This window comes from Mobula birostris, chromosome 9 (assembly GCF_030028105.1).
Source record: "Mobula birostris isolate sMobBir1 chromosome 9, sMobBir1.hap1, whole genome shotgun sequence".
Classification (NCBI taxonomy): Eukaryota; Metazoa; Chordata; class Chondrichthyes; order Myliobatiformes; family Myliobatidae; genus Mobula; species Mobula birostris.
In genome coordinates this window covers 13,857,028-13,873,266 of record NC_092378.1, presented here as the reverse complement: position 1 = coordinate 13,873,266, position 16,239 = coordinate 13,857,028, and the positions used below count along the sequence as shown (strand labels likewise).

At 39.1% G+C, this 16,239-nt stretch overlaps 1 protein-coding gene across 8 annotated transcripts in view; it reads left to right on the top strand.

Moving 5' to 3' along the window:
* Positions 1-16,239, top strand: part of ptprq (protein tyrosine phosphatase receptor type Q) — a 188,752-nt gene that overhangs the window by 140,377 nt on the left and 32,136 nt on the right. For all 8 annotated transcript variants that reach the window (XM_072267504.1, XM_072267510.1, XM_072267508.1 and 5 more), the window contains 5 exons: positions 3,711-3,869; positions 5,737-5,956; positions 9,630-9,703; positions 13,478-13,577; positions 13,975-14,103. In XM_072267504.1, the coding sequence (XP_072123605.1) occupies positions 3,711-3,869; positions 5,737-5,956; positions 9,630-9,703; positions 13,478-13,577; positions 13,975-14,103 (682 nt within the window). The remainder of the gene's footprint in view (positions 1-3,710; positions 3,870-5,736; positions 5,957-9,629; positions 9,704-13,477; positions 13,578-13,974; positions 14,104-16,239) is intronic.

Below are 16,239 nucleotides of genomic sequence, written 5' to 3'. Positions count from 1 at the left end.
CCAAGTTGAGGTTGGCCTAAATAAATTTGTGCATTTCATTGGAGGTAACCATCACACCCACTGTGCTGGAATGCTATCCACTTTGGTCTTGGCCAGTGACATGCTTCTAGAGTGTCATTGAAGCTTCACTCACCCAGACAGATGGATAGTATTCTTATTACCTTTTTGACTGTTCCTTGTAGGTGATGAAATAATATTGGTGGATAAAAAGTTGAGACGTTGCTGCTGCCATTGACCTGTTCTTGAAGCTATAGTACGTATGAGGCAGGTCCAGTTGAGATTTTGGCCAATGGTGACTCCTACCCAGAATGTTGGTGCTGAGGGACTGGTTGAATGCCAAGAGTGTGTGCTTCAACTCTTTCTCATTAGAGATGGTCATTGACTATGATGGTATAAGAACTATTTGTGATTTGCCAGCCCTTGCTTGAATGTTGTCCAACTCTTGCTGCATGCACTTGAGGATTACCTAATTCACCGAGGAGTTGTGAATAGAATTATGAAGATAAAAGATGAGCTTTATTTGTCACATGTACATCAAATCATTGAAACACGCAGTAAAATGCGTCGTCTGCTCAACAACCACCACAGTCCAAGGATGTGCTGAAGACAGTGCACAAGGGGCACTATTTTCCCGTGCCAGCATACTGTACCTGTATTTGCTAATCCTAACCTGTACATCTTTGGAATGTGGGAGGAAGCTGGAGCACCCGGACAAAACCCACAGAGTTCTGAAGAGAAAATACAAACTGCTTGCAGACAGAGGTGGGAATTGAACTGCCGATCATGATTGCAACATCACTGGTACTGTAATAGTGTTACACTAACTACTGTGCTACCATACTGCCCTGCATGTTGGACATTGTATAATCATCAACAAACCACCCCATCTCTGATATGCAGGGGTGGTCACTGATGAACCAACTGAAGACGGCTACTCTTCAGTCACTCCCCTAAGGATCTGCTGCAGTGATATTCTGGCATTAGACATCTGACAGTCACAAACACCTTCCTTTGTGCAGTGTATGACTCTAACTACTGAAGTGTTGCTCCTATGATGCCTATTTACCAGAGTTCCTTGACACCAGCTTTGGCCACTTTGATGGCCCTAATAAGGCCTGGAACCAAGTCATTCTGGCAAAAACTAGACTTGGAATTACTTAGTGGGTTATTGAGAAGTAAGTGACATTAAGACCATAAGATACAGGAGCAGAGTTAGGCTACTTGGCCCATCGAGACTGCTCCACCAGTTCATCATGGCTTATCCAATTTTCCTCTCAGCCCCAATCTCCTGCGTTTTCCCCGTATCCCTTCATGTCCTGACCAATCAAGAACTTATAAACCTATCTGTGCCTTAAATATACATAAAGACTTGGCCTCCACAGCTGCCTGTGGCAAAGAATTCCACTCTCTGACCAAAGAAATTCCTCCTCATCTCTGTTCTAAAAGGATGCCCCTCTATTCTGAGGCTGTGTCCTCCGGTCTTAGACTCCCCCACCACAGGAAACGTCCTCTCCACATCCACTCTATCAAGGCCTTTCACCGTTCAATAGGTTTCAGTGAGGTCACCCCTCATTCTTCTGAATTCTAGTGTATACAGGCCCAGAACTCTTCATATGACAAGCCATTCAATTCTGGAATCATTTCTGTGAACTTCCTCTGAACCTTCTCCAGTGTCAATTGTGTCACCCTTAAGTCAGTTGGATTCACTCCACATATCATCAACAAACAACTGTGAGCACTAGGTGCAACGACGCAATGAGAACATTTAACACCTCAGTTGAATTAAGACCTAAGCTCCACGACTAACTCTGCTTCTAGCCCAGCTATTCCAGTACAATTACAGACGATTGTTAAATCAAACTTGCCATGTACCTCTTCACACCCTATTCACCTCTTGTTGCCACTTTCAGGGAACTATGAACTTAAACCCCATGGATTCCCTGTTCATCAACATACCGTAAAGCCCTAACTGTATACTGTCCATTCTGGGAAAGATAAGGTAATGTATTTTATTCCTTCACCCAAACTTCCATCTTACTAATATCCTGTTGTAGCCTTAGACAATCTTCCTCACTATCCATAATCCAACCAATTTTCATCCTCATCTTCAAATGCACCAGTCTTACTGACTGCACTGACTTCCAAGTTCTTAATATATATCTGAAGCAATAAAGGTCCCAGTGCAGATCCCTGTGGTACATCAGTGATTCCAAACTTCCAGCCAGAAAAACATCCTTCTAACAACGTCTGCTTCTGATCACAAAACAATATTTGACTATTTACTGAGTTAAATTTAATGTTTACCACCCTGCCTTCATCAAAATTCTCAGCTAAATTCTCAAAAACTCAATCAGATTATTGAGACATGATTTCCTTCACACAAAGCTATGCTGATGACGAACACTTGCCTGTCCAAATGTAGATAAATCTAATTCCTAAGAGTTTTCCAAGAAGTTACCTAGCACCAATATCTGGTTCATCAGCCTACTCGTCTGTCCTTCCTTTAAGGGTAAACTTTACTTCGTTTACCCTCAGATAAAGGAACAACATCAGCTATCCTCTAGTCTTCTGGGATTCACCTATGGGTAACAAAGATGCAAGCATCTCTATAAAAGCCACAATTGTCTTCTCTCTTGTTTCCCATAACACCCTGGGATACCAACTCTTTCGTGTTCTGTGATATCCATTAGCTTCACCTTCTCAATACCAACCTGTTCCAGAAAATCAACATACCTCTCCATTTACTCTCTATCTGTAACAACCTTCCCCTTGGTGAATACAGAAGGAAGTATTCATTTCAGCTTTAGGGCAAACATCTCATCATGCTGTCTATGAAAGCAGGGGGCTTTGAAGCTAGAATATTACTCAAGTGGTGTTAGGAAGTAAAAATTCTTATGTAATAATTACATGTAATTATGTAAATACATTACATAAACAGTACAGTACTGTGCAAAAGTCTTAGGCACATATGTATAACTAGGGTGCCTAAGGTTTTTGCACAGTAATGTATTTATCAACATGGAGCAGAGATCGAGTTGGTAAATCTGGCAGGAGCAAAGGATATGGGGAATGGTAAGGTTAGAGCACCGCGGGAGAGGTGTGAGACAGATGACAGAGAAGGAATCCCAGGGCAAGATGCAGGCACACCCGGCCCTGAGACACCGGGCAAGGTCGTTTGATTCCAAAGGGTTGGTTTATTGATCATTAAAGAATGATGCTTCCCGCTCCCTCCCCTCTCTTTTCCCCTTTTCCCAACCATGATTCCCCTCTCCCTGCTCCCTTCTCACTCTCAGTCCACAATAGAGACCCAGATCAGAATCAGGTTTATTGTCACTAACGTATGTCATGAAATTTGTTTTTTTTTTTTGTGGCAGTAGTACAGTACAATACATAAAATTACTACAGTACTGTGCTAAAGCCTTAGGCACCCTAGCTGTATATATGTGCCTGACTTTTGCACAATAGTGTATATGGTACAAATAATATAACTTATGCAGTTGTATTCCTGAACTTAATATTGATTGTAATAGTCTTCGAATTTATACAGAAGAATAATGTTCAAAGCTTCCATTTTATGTTTATTTGTATATAACTCTTCATTCATTGTAATTTTGAATATTGCTTTTGTTGTTTGTCACACCAACCCAGCAAATGTAAATGAATATAGTGAATAAAATTGATCCTTGATTATGCCTTTTTTTCCTCTACAGCTCCACCTAAACCTAAGCTCAAGCCAGTTCCAGCTTTAGATAAAAATGGAATACTTAAAGCAACTTCCACAACAATTACAATCAGAATGCCTGTGTGCTACTTCACTGATGAACATGGGTCTATCAAGAAAATCCAAGTAATCGTGACTGAAATAAGAGGTAATTTATTATTCTTTTCTAAGAAATTAAATATAAATACATTATGAACCAGACTGCCATGATGAGGATCGATCAAATCCGTGAAAGTGACCCAGTAGGAAGTTTGTCATGATCAATAAAAATAGTTGAGTTCCAGATCAAAAACTTCCAATGAAAAATTATGTACAGTGAAGTATTAAAATTGAATACTCAAAATATTCCCTTTTTTTGCCACTCCTTCAACTTAGTGAACTACAGGAAAGAGAACCAATGCAAGGTAAAGTTACATTCCGATTGTATGTCGAATTAGCAGCTTAAATAATTTGTTGAAAAAGCCGATATCTGCAGAATATTGGCAAACCTATACAATCCATCTTCCAGGGTGGATTTTGTTGCGATGATCTTCTCAGGAATGTGCATTTATACAACAAGTAGATCTTTATTTATTTCTGTATTGTATGCAAATATAATATTCTATACACTCATACTAAGGCCTTGTGAGAAGGCCACATTATTTGCATAGCTGATAATTATGACCATCTTCAATGAGGAGATTATCTAAATACTATAATGAAAGTGATTATAACGAAAGACGTGATTAGGAAGAGGAGTTAGAATGCATGGTAATTATGGGAAAGATTGAAGGGAAGAAAGCAAGAGGAAGACAAAGACAATTGATTATGAAGACAGCAGCCAGGGAACTGGAAATGAATACCAATGAATTGATCCACTTGACCCGAACCAGGAGTGTGTGTGCCATGGCAGTCAAAGTTCAAACTGAGCACGGCACCCGATGATGATGATGATAACGAAAGTAGATCTCCCTCCTGTCTGCCTTAGATTAAGTCATTTTAATGATTCTCCTCAACTGGCTCCTACCAGTGGCCATAGAGATCTTTCTGGAGTCAGAATCCACATTCCACCCATCAGGAAATATAATAAGTATGATCTTCACTGTGCAAAACATTCAAGGAAACTGTAACAAGCATCAACCTCCGTACAGAGTTGTTTTGGCTTCACTAAAGCCTTCAGCTTTGTCAAAGAAAAAGGGTCTTGCAACAGCCTTCTGAAATTTGGCTTTCTAAGAAACTCATTAACTTTCTACATCTGCAAACTATGCAAACTATGACCCTAATCTAAAGGGTACATCATAGATCTAATCCAACTGGTGTCAAACAAGGCATTACATCACCAAAATCCTCTTTTCGATCTTCCTATGTGTTTCTGAGGTGGAATATAAATGTGAGGCTTAATGATATAGAAATCATGAAGATATCAGAATTCTGTTGCATGGAATTCCTGATTTGGAGTATGACTTCCCCCTGTAAAAGACCAGAGAAAATTCTGCTCGCCATAGACTCAATCCCACTGCAGAGAGAGTCAAGGAAGTCCCTTTTCATCACCCCAGTGCTCTTCACAGTCTTCTTATGTGCCACTGCATCTCACCTCTATTTGGCCCTCTGTTGTAATGGGCATAATCATTTGCTTACAGTCTTCAGATGACACTTGCATTTATATACACTGAAAGCCAAGCTCTGCTGATACTTCACTGAAACATTCAAAGGGGTGGGCCTCAGACGAAACATCTGAAAGAAAGAAGGTCCTCTGTCAATCTGTCTCCACTGCAAAAGCTGAGAAAGGAGGGAAAAATCAAGAAAGAAAATGAGCAGTAATCCAGGCCTCTGAGCCAACCACAAGGAAAATATGCACTATGAATTTAAACAGGAGAAGGAAGAAAAATATCAAACTTTCAAGACCTTCTATAGATTTATTCTTTATCACCATAACCAAGATCACACCAAGAGCTGGAATTTTTGGCGTACAGGTTTTGAAAATTTTTCATTTCACAGTTTTTATTTTGCATTAATATTGGTTAATTTCTTAACAGCTATGAATGATAAAAATATTTCTACTTGGTATGATGCTTATGTAAAGAAGCCAAAGCCATACTTTGCAAATGAAGGCTTTACAAACCCTCCATGCAGCAGGACAAACACACAGAGACGAAGTGCTAGTGAAGAGACGTACACCATTGGAGCTGAAAATTCATGTCAGCACAACGAAAAACAAATTTGCAATGGCCCTCTAAAGAGTGATAAAGAATACCTGTAAGTAAAATTTTTGATTTATATTGCAACATAATTTTCAGCAGAATAAATGCAGCAATCATTTAGAAACAAGTAGAATTTTGGAATTGCCACATGAAAGGGTACACTGAAACAGTGCTATGTCCATACATCAGGGGAAAAGTATGTTTGGGGATAGTCGGGTGTGTGTGGTGAGGAAAGCAGGAAATTTATGTGGGTCCAGTACAGCAAGCATTCCACTTTTCTACAAATTACCCCAGCATTAGGAAACAAGGTGCCATGGAAAATAAAACTGACCATACATACTTATGGACTGAATGGAGACTGAATGGGCCATGAGCAGTTCCTCATTGCTTTTTATTTTTATTTTTGCATTGCACGTGTGCATGTACTGCTGCCACAAATACAACAAGTTTCACGACATATGCCGACGATGTTAAGCCCAATTCTGATGTTACAGAAAGTGATCACCCAGTCTGCAATAGAACTCCTTATTGTATAGGAGACTACATTGTGAATGCAATATACTAAACTAAAAGGACACATGGTTAAATCACTGCTTGATATCAGAAAGAGTATTTAGGCCCTGGGCCCTAGGTGCTGGACAATTGGGAGGGAAGTGTAAAAGGAAGTTTTGCATTGGAAGGTCTTGTCAAAATGGAAGGGTGAATTGAAATCTGGAGTGAGTGGTCCTTTCGGACTGCTGAAGTGTGTGAGAGTGCAGGGGCATCTGAGCGTGGTATTCATTTGGAAGTGTAAGAAGTCAGAGAACAGAATTAGGGAACAAGAATGCCAATGGCAAATAAAATGAGGAAAAGGAGGATAGATAGGTAGATAGATACGTTATTGATCCCAAAGGAAATTACAGTGTCAAAGTCGCATTACAAGTGCACAGATATACAAATATTACAAGAGAAATAAGAAAGATTAAAAAATAAGTTACCTCAAACAGTCAACAGGAGAGGTCATCACTTCCCCGGCTATAGATTGAATGATTATAGAGCCCATGGCCCAGGGTAAGAATGTCCTCATATAGTGCTCTTTGGAGCAGCGCAGTTACTAAAAGTGCTCCTCTGTTCAGCCAAGGTGGCATGCAGAGAGAGAGAAACGTTGTCCAGAATTGCCAGGATTTTTCATAGGGTCCTTTGTTCAATCACAGTCTCCAGTGTGTCCAGTTTGACTCCTATAACAGAGCCAGCCTTTCTAATCGGTTGATTGAATCTGTTGGCATCACCCATGTTGAAGCCATTGCTCCAGCGCACCACTGCATAGAAGATTGTACTGGTGACAACAGACTGGTAGAACATGTAAAGGAGAAGCCTGTATACTCCAAAGGACCTCAGTTTCCTCAGGAAGTAGAGGTGACCCTGGCTCTTCTTGTGCACAGCCTCTGTGCTGGTCCTCCACTCAAGTCTGTCCAGTTGCACCCCCAGATATTTGTAAGTCCTCACCATCAATAGTAACAGGGAGCAGTGCTGGCTTAGTCTTCCTAAAGTCCATCACCACCTCCTTTGTTTTATTCATGTTGAGCTGCAGATGATTCAACTTGGACACTTTGACAAAGTCTTCCACCAGGGCCCTGTATACATCCTCCCATCCCCCCATCCTCCCTTTATACATCCAACTATTGCTGAGTCATCAGAGAATTTCTGCAGATGACATGAGTCAGTGTTGTATCTGAAGTCCAAGGTAAACAGGATACACAGGAAGGGAACCAATACAGTCCATGCAGGGCCCCAGTGCTGCTTACGGCCATATCCTACTCTGGTTCTAGGAATGGGGAAAAGTAGTGAGAGCAGAATTCAGGGAATGGACTGGACTTGGTCAGGAGCCTTGTCAACTATGTAAGGTGTCATCCACGGCTGAGAATAAGTCAAATATCTTGGAAATCGCATTGTTGGGAACTGGTATTTGTATCGTGTTATTATTGTCACATGTACTGAGATACAGCAGGAATTTTAAGTTTTGTCAGCTAGCCATGAAGATCATGCAAAACAATTCTTTAAGTATTACAGCTGTAACATCAGTTCTCAAGCGGTAGTATACAAAGACAAGATGGGCCATATTCCATAAATTTACCTAACTATTAACCCTCTGCACACCATGATAAAATAAATGAATGAAATCAACTACATGATGCATTAAACTTAATATTTTGATCAACACAAGAGACCCTGCAGATGCTGGAAATCCAGAACAACATGCACAAAATGCTAGGCAGGACCTATGGAAATGAATGAACAGTCGACGTTTAGGACTGAGACCCTTCTTCAGGACTGAAAAGGAAGGGGGAATTAGGTGGGGTAGGGGAGGAGGACAAGCTAAAAAGTGTTATGTGAAGCCAGATGGGTGGGGGAGGGGTGATGAAGAAGGAAGCTGGGAGGTGATGAGTGGAAAAGGCAAAGAGGTAGAGAAGAACGAATCTCATAGGAAAGGAGAGTGGACCATAGGAGAAAGGGAAGGAGAAGATAAACTGGGGGAGGTGATAGGCAGGTGAGGAGAAGAGGTAAGAGGCCAGAGAGGGGAAATTGAAGAAAAGGGAATAAGGAGGGGGAATAATTGGAGAAATCGATGTTCCTGCATCAGATTAGAGGTTACCTATATGGAATATGGGGTGTTGCTTCTCCAACCTGAGAGTGGCCTCATAGTAGCAGAAGAGGAGGCCAAGGACTGAAATGTCAGAATGGGAATGGGGAGAGAAATTTAAATGGTTGGCCTCCAGGGAATGCAACTTTTTCCAGATGGAACTGACGTGGTTGACAAAATGATGCCCCCAGTCTACATTGGGTCTCACCAGTGTAGTAGAGGCCACATTGGAGACATTGGATACAATAGATAATCCCAACAGATTTGCAGGTGAAATCTTGCCTCAGCCTGAAGAACCATTTGGGGACTGGAATGGAGGTGTGGGAAGAAGAGAATGAGCATGCGTAGTACTTCTGCCATTTGTGGGATAAGTGCCAGGTTGGAGATTAGTGGGGAGGAATGAATGGACAAGGGAATCACAGAGGGAGTGATCCCTGTGGAAAGCAGAGAGTGGAAGAGAAGAAAAGTAAAGATGTGTTTTGTGGTTAGATCCCGCTGAAGATGGCGGAAGTCACAGAGAAGAACGTGTTGGATGTGGAGGTTCGTGGGGTGGTAGGTGAGGACAAGCAGAACTCTATCCCTGTTAAGGCAGTGAGAATATGGGGTAAGTGCAGATACCTGGGAAAAGGAGGAGATGTGGGTGAGGACAGCATCAATGGTGGAAAAAGGGAAAGCCTGCTCTTTGAAAACGTAGGACATCTGTGATGTCCTGGAACGGAAAGCCTCAACCTCAGTGCATAGTGGTGCCATTGAGCCAAAACAGACATGATGAGTTAGTTCGGATCACAGGAGTCTAATGTTCTGATATCAGGGTTCACAATGCTATCACCGCTGGAGGCATTAGAATTCGGAGATCAATTTGAGTGTGTTAGGTGAGTTGCTGGACAGTGCAGCTCGATGGGCTAGAAAAGCCTGCTCTGCAGTGTATCTCAAAATAAATATCTGTATACCTATAGCTATAAGACGTTCAGGCTTGCTTTTGGAGTAGACTAATATCATTCATATGTGAGAGTATCATATCCATTTTTTTTTACAATTGTGTGAGGAAAAGAGTAAAATGTTGTTTCCCACTCAACTTTATTTATCATAATTTTGTCATTTTTCTTAGATTCAAATTTCGGGCAACAAACTTTCAAGACCAATTTACAGATTCTGATTACTCTGATCCAGTCAAAACGCTAGGTAATTCACGCAAAATAGTTTTCTCTTTTCCAGCAGTATTATTGTGTATATTTGAATACTTCATTTACGATGGTGAAAGTATTTAGTGTTGGTCATTGGAGATGATGAAAGGTGTTGATCTTAAATTCAGTTGCTAGAACATAAATATAGTGCTCTAACGCTTGTGCTAAAATGGTGCCACCTCAATAACCTATGCCTGTTCTGTTCATCACCTCTAGAGTGAGAGGTCCTGTTTCCATCCATTATGATCTACATTCTGGTTTCTGCTGATTTCTGATTATACATTCCAGGTCTACTTCTCTAGTAAACAAAATATCGAACATGCTCTGCACATCAATTGCTGCCACAGCACATTTATATGTAGACATATCACACATACAGAGGTGGTCAAATCAGAGTTGAGCTTTACACTATATATATATAGTTACGTACCCCGTAACTGGGTTGCCAAACCAGCAGAAATGGACCACTTAGCTGGAGTCTGGTTTAACAGAAGCTGATAAAGTTTTATTAAAGAAATAAGTAACACAGTACTCTAATCGTAAGGATATAAATGCAGCAGGTTAGCAATGATAAAACACACATGTAAACAGAACTAGGATAATAGGAATCAATCAAGCTCTATCGCAGTCTAGGGGTAAAATGATCAGTCTCAAGTGACGCAGAGTTCAGTTCAGTTTAGTACAGTTTGCAGTAATCGCTGTTGTGCCGTTGGAGAGAGAGAGAGAGAGAAAATATGCAAATCTGATTCAGACAGACCTTTGATGTTCTTCGCAGTTAGCTTTCGGGTGAGCCCTTTTAATGCCTTCTGTAGTCACAGACTGTGACCCCTCCGTTCTGGATATGACCGTTCTTCCGCGGTGAACCCGACACCCAGGCAAGGGCGGACACACTCAGCAGGTTCCCGCCAATCGTACCTTTTCACCCTGTCAGTCTATGGTCGGTTCCCGCGATCAGACCTCCAAACTCTCACCAACTTGTGGGGGCACACTGCTCTGCCAGGGTCTCGTTATCTCGTGATCTCGTGGTGTGTCTTGCCTTAGCGAACCTGTTCTTTTTATCCCCCTGCTGGGGTATCGCCTGTCTATCTAACTTCAGACAGTTCAGGTTCAAAGCAACCAGTCTGTCAATATTCTGAAATGTGTTTCTTTCTCGTTAATCTCTCTCTTCTCTCTTATTAGCATTTTGAATGTTTCTCCATTGTCTCTCTTATCTCTCTCATCAGCATCAATCTTCTGATAACTTGATTTGTCGTCACAATATATACCAATTAACTTTTACAATTGACCTCAGACCTTACGTTCGAACTTCTTGCAATTCTTGCAGAGTTTGAAAGGATAAATATAGGGGTACTGTTTCCTTTTTCCTTGACTGGGATGTCTGATACCAGCAATCACAATAAGGTTTCTGCCATTCAGGATTAATTGAAAAAACTGATGCACACAGTGGGTCATGAATTTTTGGGATTTTCCACCCAAGACTGGTGTGGAAACTCATCCTCTGAGTATATCAAATCAGAGATCAATATATTTTTGAACACAAAGGAAATTGTGGAATATGGAGCTAGTACAGGAAAATAACAGAAGACAAAAATCGCCAAGTATCTTAGTGAGAAGTCTGCTCATGCTTGTGTTTCATACACTCTAATTATCATACAATTGTGCCTAAAATTGTGCTATAACATTAAATGGCCCTCATGTCATTTGCAGTCAATGTATTTTACCATTTTCACAGTAGTTTTTAGGCTCCAACGGTTTGTAAGTCTCCCCATGCTCAATCCTCATCAATCTACAGAAACATGGAGATATGACAAGAGGATTACCATTTTAAAATTTCCCACAATATACAATTCATTTTTGTCCATGCAGTGCTGAATACTGCTATTAATCTTCATTTACAGTGCTGATAACAACATTCATTGAAATTTCAATGTTGGCCTGAGAGATTTAAAAACTGATTGCATTATGTTAATACCAAGAGGAATATCCACTGTTCTGTTTATGAGATCAACTTTGGAACTTATGAGCTATGTGAAATTTGTAAATTAAGAATCAATGCTAAGCCCAGGAATTAAAAATCATATTGACAAACAACTGCTTGAGAAACTCAGCTGGTCAAAACCCTATATCAAAACAATTGTATATTCAAAGTTCAAAGGAAATTTTATTATCATACATATATGCCATTATATACAACCCTGAGATTCATTTTATTGTGGGCATTCTTAATAAATCTGTAGAATAATAATCATAACAGAATCTGTGAAAGACCACCTAGCTAGGGTTTGACCACAGTGCAAAAGACAACAAACTGTGCAAATACAATAAAAATAAATAATAAATAAATAAGCATTAAATCTTGAGAACATGAGATGACGAGTCCTTGAAAGTGTGTTCATATTATAGCAGAGATTACAAAACTAAATGGAAAGGCATTGGTTTTGATAGTGCATACCAATCTGAGTGATATTCTGGGTTCTGCAAGCCAAAACCCTGCAACGCTGCTAAGAAAGCACTTTAATTTTGATTACTTTGGTATATATTGGAGAACTTCGAGCACAACAAACTTTTCACTAGTTACTGTAGAACATAGAAAATAATGTCAGTGTAATTGTTAGAGTAAAACTGACAAATATTATTGTCCTACTAACCTAGTTTGTAATCTTTATTTATTACAGAATTAATTCCACAGCATTTTCAGTATTACTTCTTCAGTGGGAATATTGATGTATAAAGCTATTAACTATAGCTACCAGATTTTGTACTAGAGTGTTAATTAATCATTTATTCTGATTTTTTAAAATCTTAATCATTAGGAAGATATGTTGTGTCACAAGAATCAGGTTATGAAATGGTTAAATTGTTTATACAGGACACAGATTTCACTGAGTTTAATGAACCTGTATAAACAAAGCTTTGTTGCTTCATGCAGTTCAAAGCAACTAATGATGGTGAAACAAGAGTCCTGTGTTTTCCTAATTTTGCTTCCAATTATTTTCTGCAGTTCTTTGATTTTGTTGGTTCATTTGTTTTACTCTTCAAGGACTTTAATGATTTTTAAAAAGTTAGCTGATTTTAGCAGCTATGTTACAATATGCTATAAAAGTGTACACTTTCCATAAATCTTTCACCAGGATTTTCTCCTGAACTAGGATTGCATTTCACTTCCTAAATTATGGTTTAAATTTACGTGATTTTGATTCCTATCTAAGCAAATGCATTCTTTATCACTTCATTAATGAGGAAATTCACTGTACTTATATCTACCAGAAAATTTAATGAGATCTTGAGATCTGTGAAAGTATATCATTTACACTTTCTCTGCTGGACAAATGCCTGAAGTGAGCATTTTGAGCCCTAGAGTTTATTCCACTTCCTTGGAGAACTTGACAGTTAACAACCTCTATCCTATCGACTAATGGCAAGAATACCAACCCAACAGCATTCCTATGAAATCAGTGGGATTTACAAAATCCAAGCTTTATTTCTAGAAAGCAAATATGTTTCTCATTCGGAATGTTACTCATCTACTCCAGGAAGATGTCTGAAACATTGTTTGGCAGATTATTATCTTTTAAAGACAAAATTATTTCCAGTTTTGAAAAAAATCAGATGTGATACTAGTCTTCAAAGTATAACTCATTATTCTATATAAATAAGATGCAATTATAAGTAATAAGGCTATTAATGGAACTGTAGTATAAAGAAGCAGTACTGTTGGATAATTGTAATTAGAAACATTAAGTATTTTTCTAACGTGTTCTTGATTTTGCAGCTGAAGGTTTGTCGGGAAGAACGATTGAAATAGTACTTGCAGTGACTTTGTGTGTGCTTTCCATCATCCTCCTTGTGATTGTTGGGTATGTTATTGCAAGGTAGGATGGATAAATCTTATAGATGCTCAAACTTATTTCAATAAAACTAACTTACACTGAAATTATTCTGACAACTTCAGTGTATTGTTAATCAGAATACTGCTATTAATTTAGGGATACTATTTAATTAGTCACAGAATTTCTCTATGTATTTGTACTATTGCTTCAAAATATATAAAAAGCCTGAAAATACTCCAGCTCTCAATCTTGCTCCAAGTTTCTTTTAGGCAAGGAAATGTCCTCAGTATTTTTACATTGTTTTGTTGGAATTTAATTTGTATTGGAGTGCAAATTTCTTCCAGTTTGTGTCTCCTTGAAGACAAAAGAATTGTTTGCTGTATTTAATAATCTTCCATGTCTGTGTTCTTTATTGTTTGTGTTGGTAATCCATAAACAGAATAAGACAGAAGCAGAAGGAAGGTGGCACATACTCTCCAAGGGATGCAGAAATTATTGACACTAAATTCAAACTGGACCAGATGATTGCGGTGACAGACCTAGAGCTAAAGGAGGAGAAGCTGACTCGGTGAGCTTCAGATGTGCAAGTAACCAAAGGGTCCTGACCCTATTCTGACCAGTGCTTGTTTGGAAGTGTTTGCAGTGCTGATATTTACCGAGGTCACTGAATTCCTTTTCAGAAGGCAAAATCTCATCTTTCAGCCACTTCACACCAAAAACAGATGAAGGACTTCCTTGAGCATGAAGCAACCCAGCAAAATATTGTTTCTGCTTAAAAATGGGATGTCCCTAGATTTGAATGGATATATAACATTGTTTTAATAATTGATTTAACATGATGCTTATGCTTCATTCTTGAATCGATCTAAGTCTTAATTGGTCAAAAATATAATTTTTCCAAGCTTAATCTGAAAAGTGTGAGTTTCAGAGTGTACCTCAATGTGTAACAATTTGTGCCATTATCTTCTTTCTGTGCCCTGACCTAAAATTGAGATTATAATTTACTTATTAAATGTGATTTTCTTTATAAGTTCCTTAATTCTACAAGGAAGAATTCAGATAAATAAAATAAAATTGAAACTGAGTATCATACAGTTTGTTAAATTGAATAGAAAATTTGGGTTACATGTTTTCATTGAAAACAGTGATCAAAATCATGGTAGTACGGTGGTTAGCACAATACTTTGTTCAATTCCCACCACTGCCTATACGGAGTTCGTACATTCTCCCAGTGACCATGTGGGTATCCTCCATGTCTCCAGTTTCCTCCCACAGTCCAAAGACGTACTAGTTGGTAGGTTAATTGGTCATTGTAAACTGTCCTGTGCTTAGGCTAGGATTAAATTAGGGGGATTGCTGGGTGACATTGCTCAAAGGGCCAGAAGGGCCTATCCCACTCTGTATTTCAATAAAATTTAAAATATATATATTAAAACAATTAGGAATTTAGTACCTAACAGATTATGTTGGAGAATGCAACATTTGAAATATTTATGGTTTTTAATGGTGAGAGTAATCTATAAGTTAATATGGTGAGACTGAATGGTAAAAGTCAAATTTATTGGCCTAAACATTTAAGCATTCGTTCTAATACAGATTTTTTTTTGGAAACCCAAGTTGAGGAGGAAATATACATGGCACCATGCCAAAAATCTGGTGCCCAGACTGAAGCACGTGTTTCTGATATTCTTTTTCTGGTGATATGTGCCCCCTGATTGTTTTACAAATTGAATATCTGATGACTGTCTCCTGATAGCCCAAAATCAAGATTTAATTTTTGCTGATACCTGCACCCATAGCACTGAAGGTGCATGCCGTCTTCCCCTACAAAGATTAGGATTCAGAATTATAAATTTAGATCATCTTTTCAGCTCCAAATATACATTGAAATCTTGCCATTGTTAAAATTCTATCCCTATTCTTATGAAACTCCCCAGTGTGGTCTAGATGATCCAGAAAATAGTTGTTCAGCTTGTGTTGTTCATTCACCCTCATGATGGATTGAACTCTCATCACTGGGCTGCCGTCAATGGTGAGTCCTGTCACCATCCATTGAAGGAGTTCAAAAGCCTACTTCATTTAGAATGGAGGTCTATTTGTAAGCCTGTACATTATGGATCAGACACGAATTGTCCATGTATGCAGGTGCCATTCATTTTCCTGTGAATAGAATTTGAAAATGTCAGAATAAAATGCATATTTGGGGAAGTTTCTTTTCATATTGAATCAGCAAATATAATGCAGACTTATTAGAGTTAATAGAATCAAGTACTTTGTACTTCTACAATTTAATTCACGATAAAGCCAGAGAAAACGCTGAAGCAGAAGAAGTAAAATAAATCTAAAATTCGCTGAACACCTACGCTCTGTCTGCCAGAGAAAGCAGGATCTCCCAGTGGCCACACATTTTAATTCCATGTCCCATCCCCATTCTGTTATGTCTATCGACAGCCTCCTCTACTGTAAAGATGAAGCCACACTCAGGTTGGAGGAACAACACCTTATATTCCGTCTGGGTAGCCTCCAACCTGATGGCATGAACATTGACTTCTCAAATTTTCCTAATGCCCCACCTCCCCCTCATACCCCATCCGTTATTTATTTATATACAAACATTCTTTTTCTCTCTCTCCTTTTTCTCCCTCTGTCCATCTCACTATACTCCTTGCCCATCCTCTGGGCTTCCACCCTCCCCCTTTCTTTC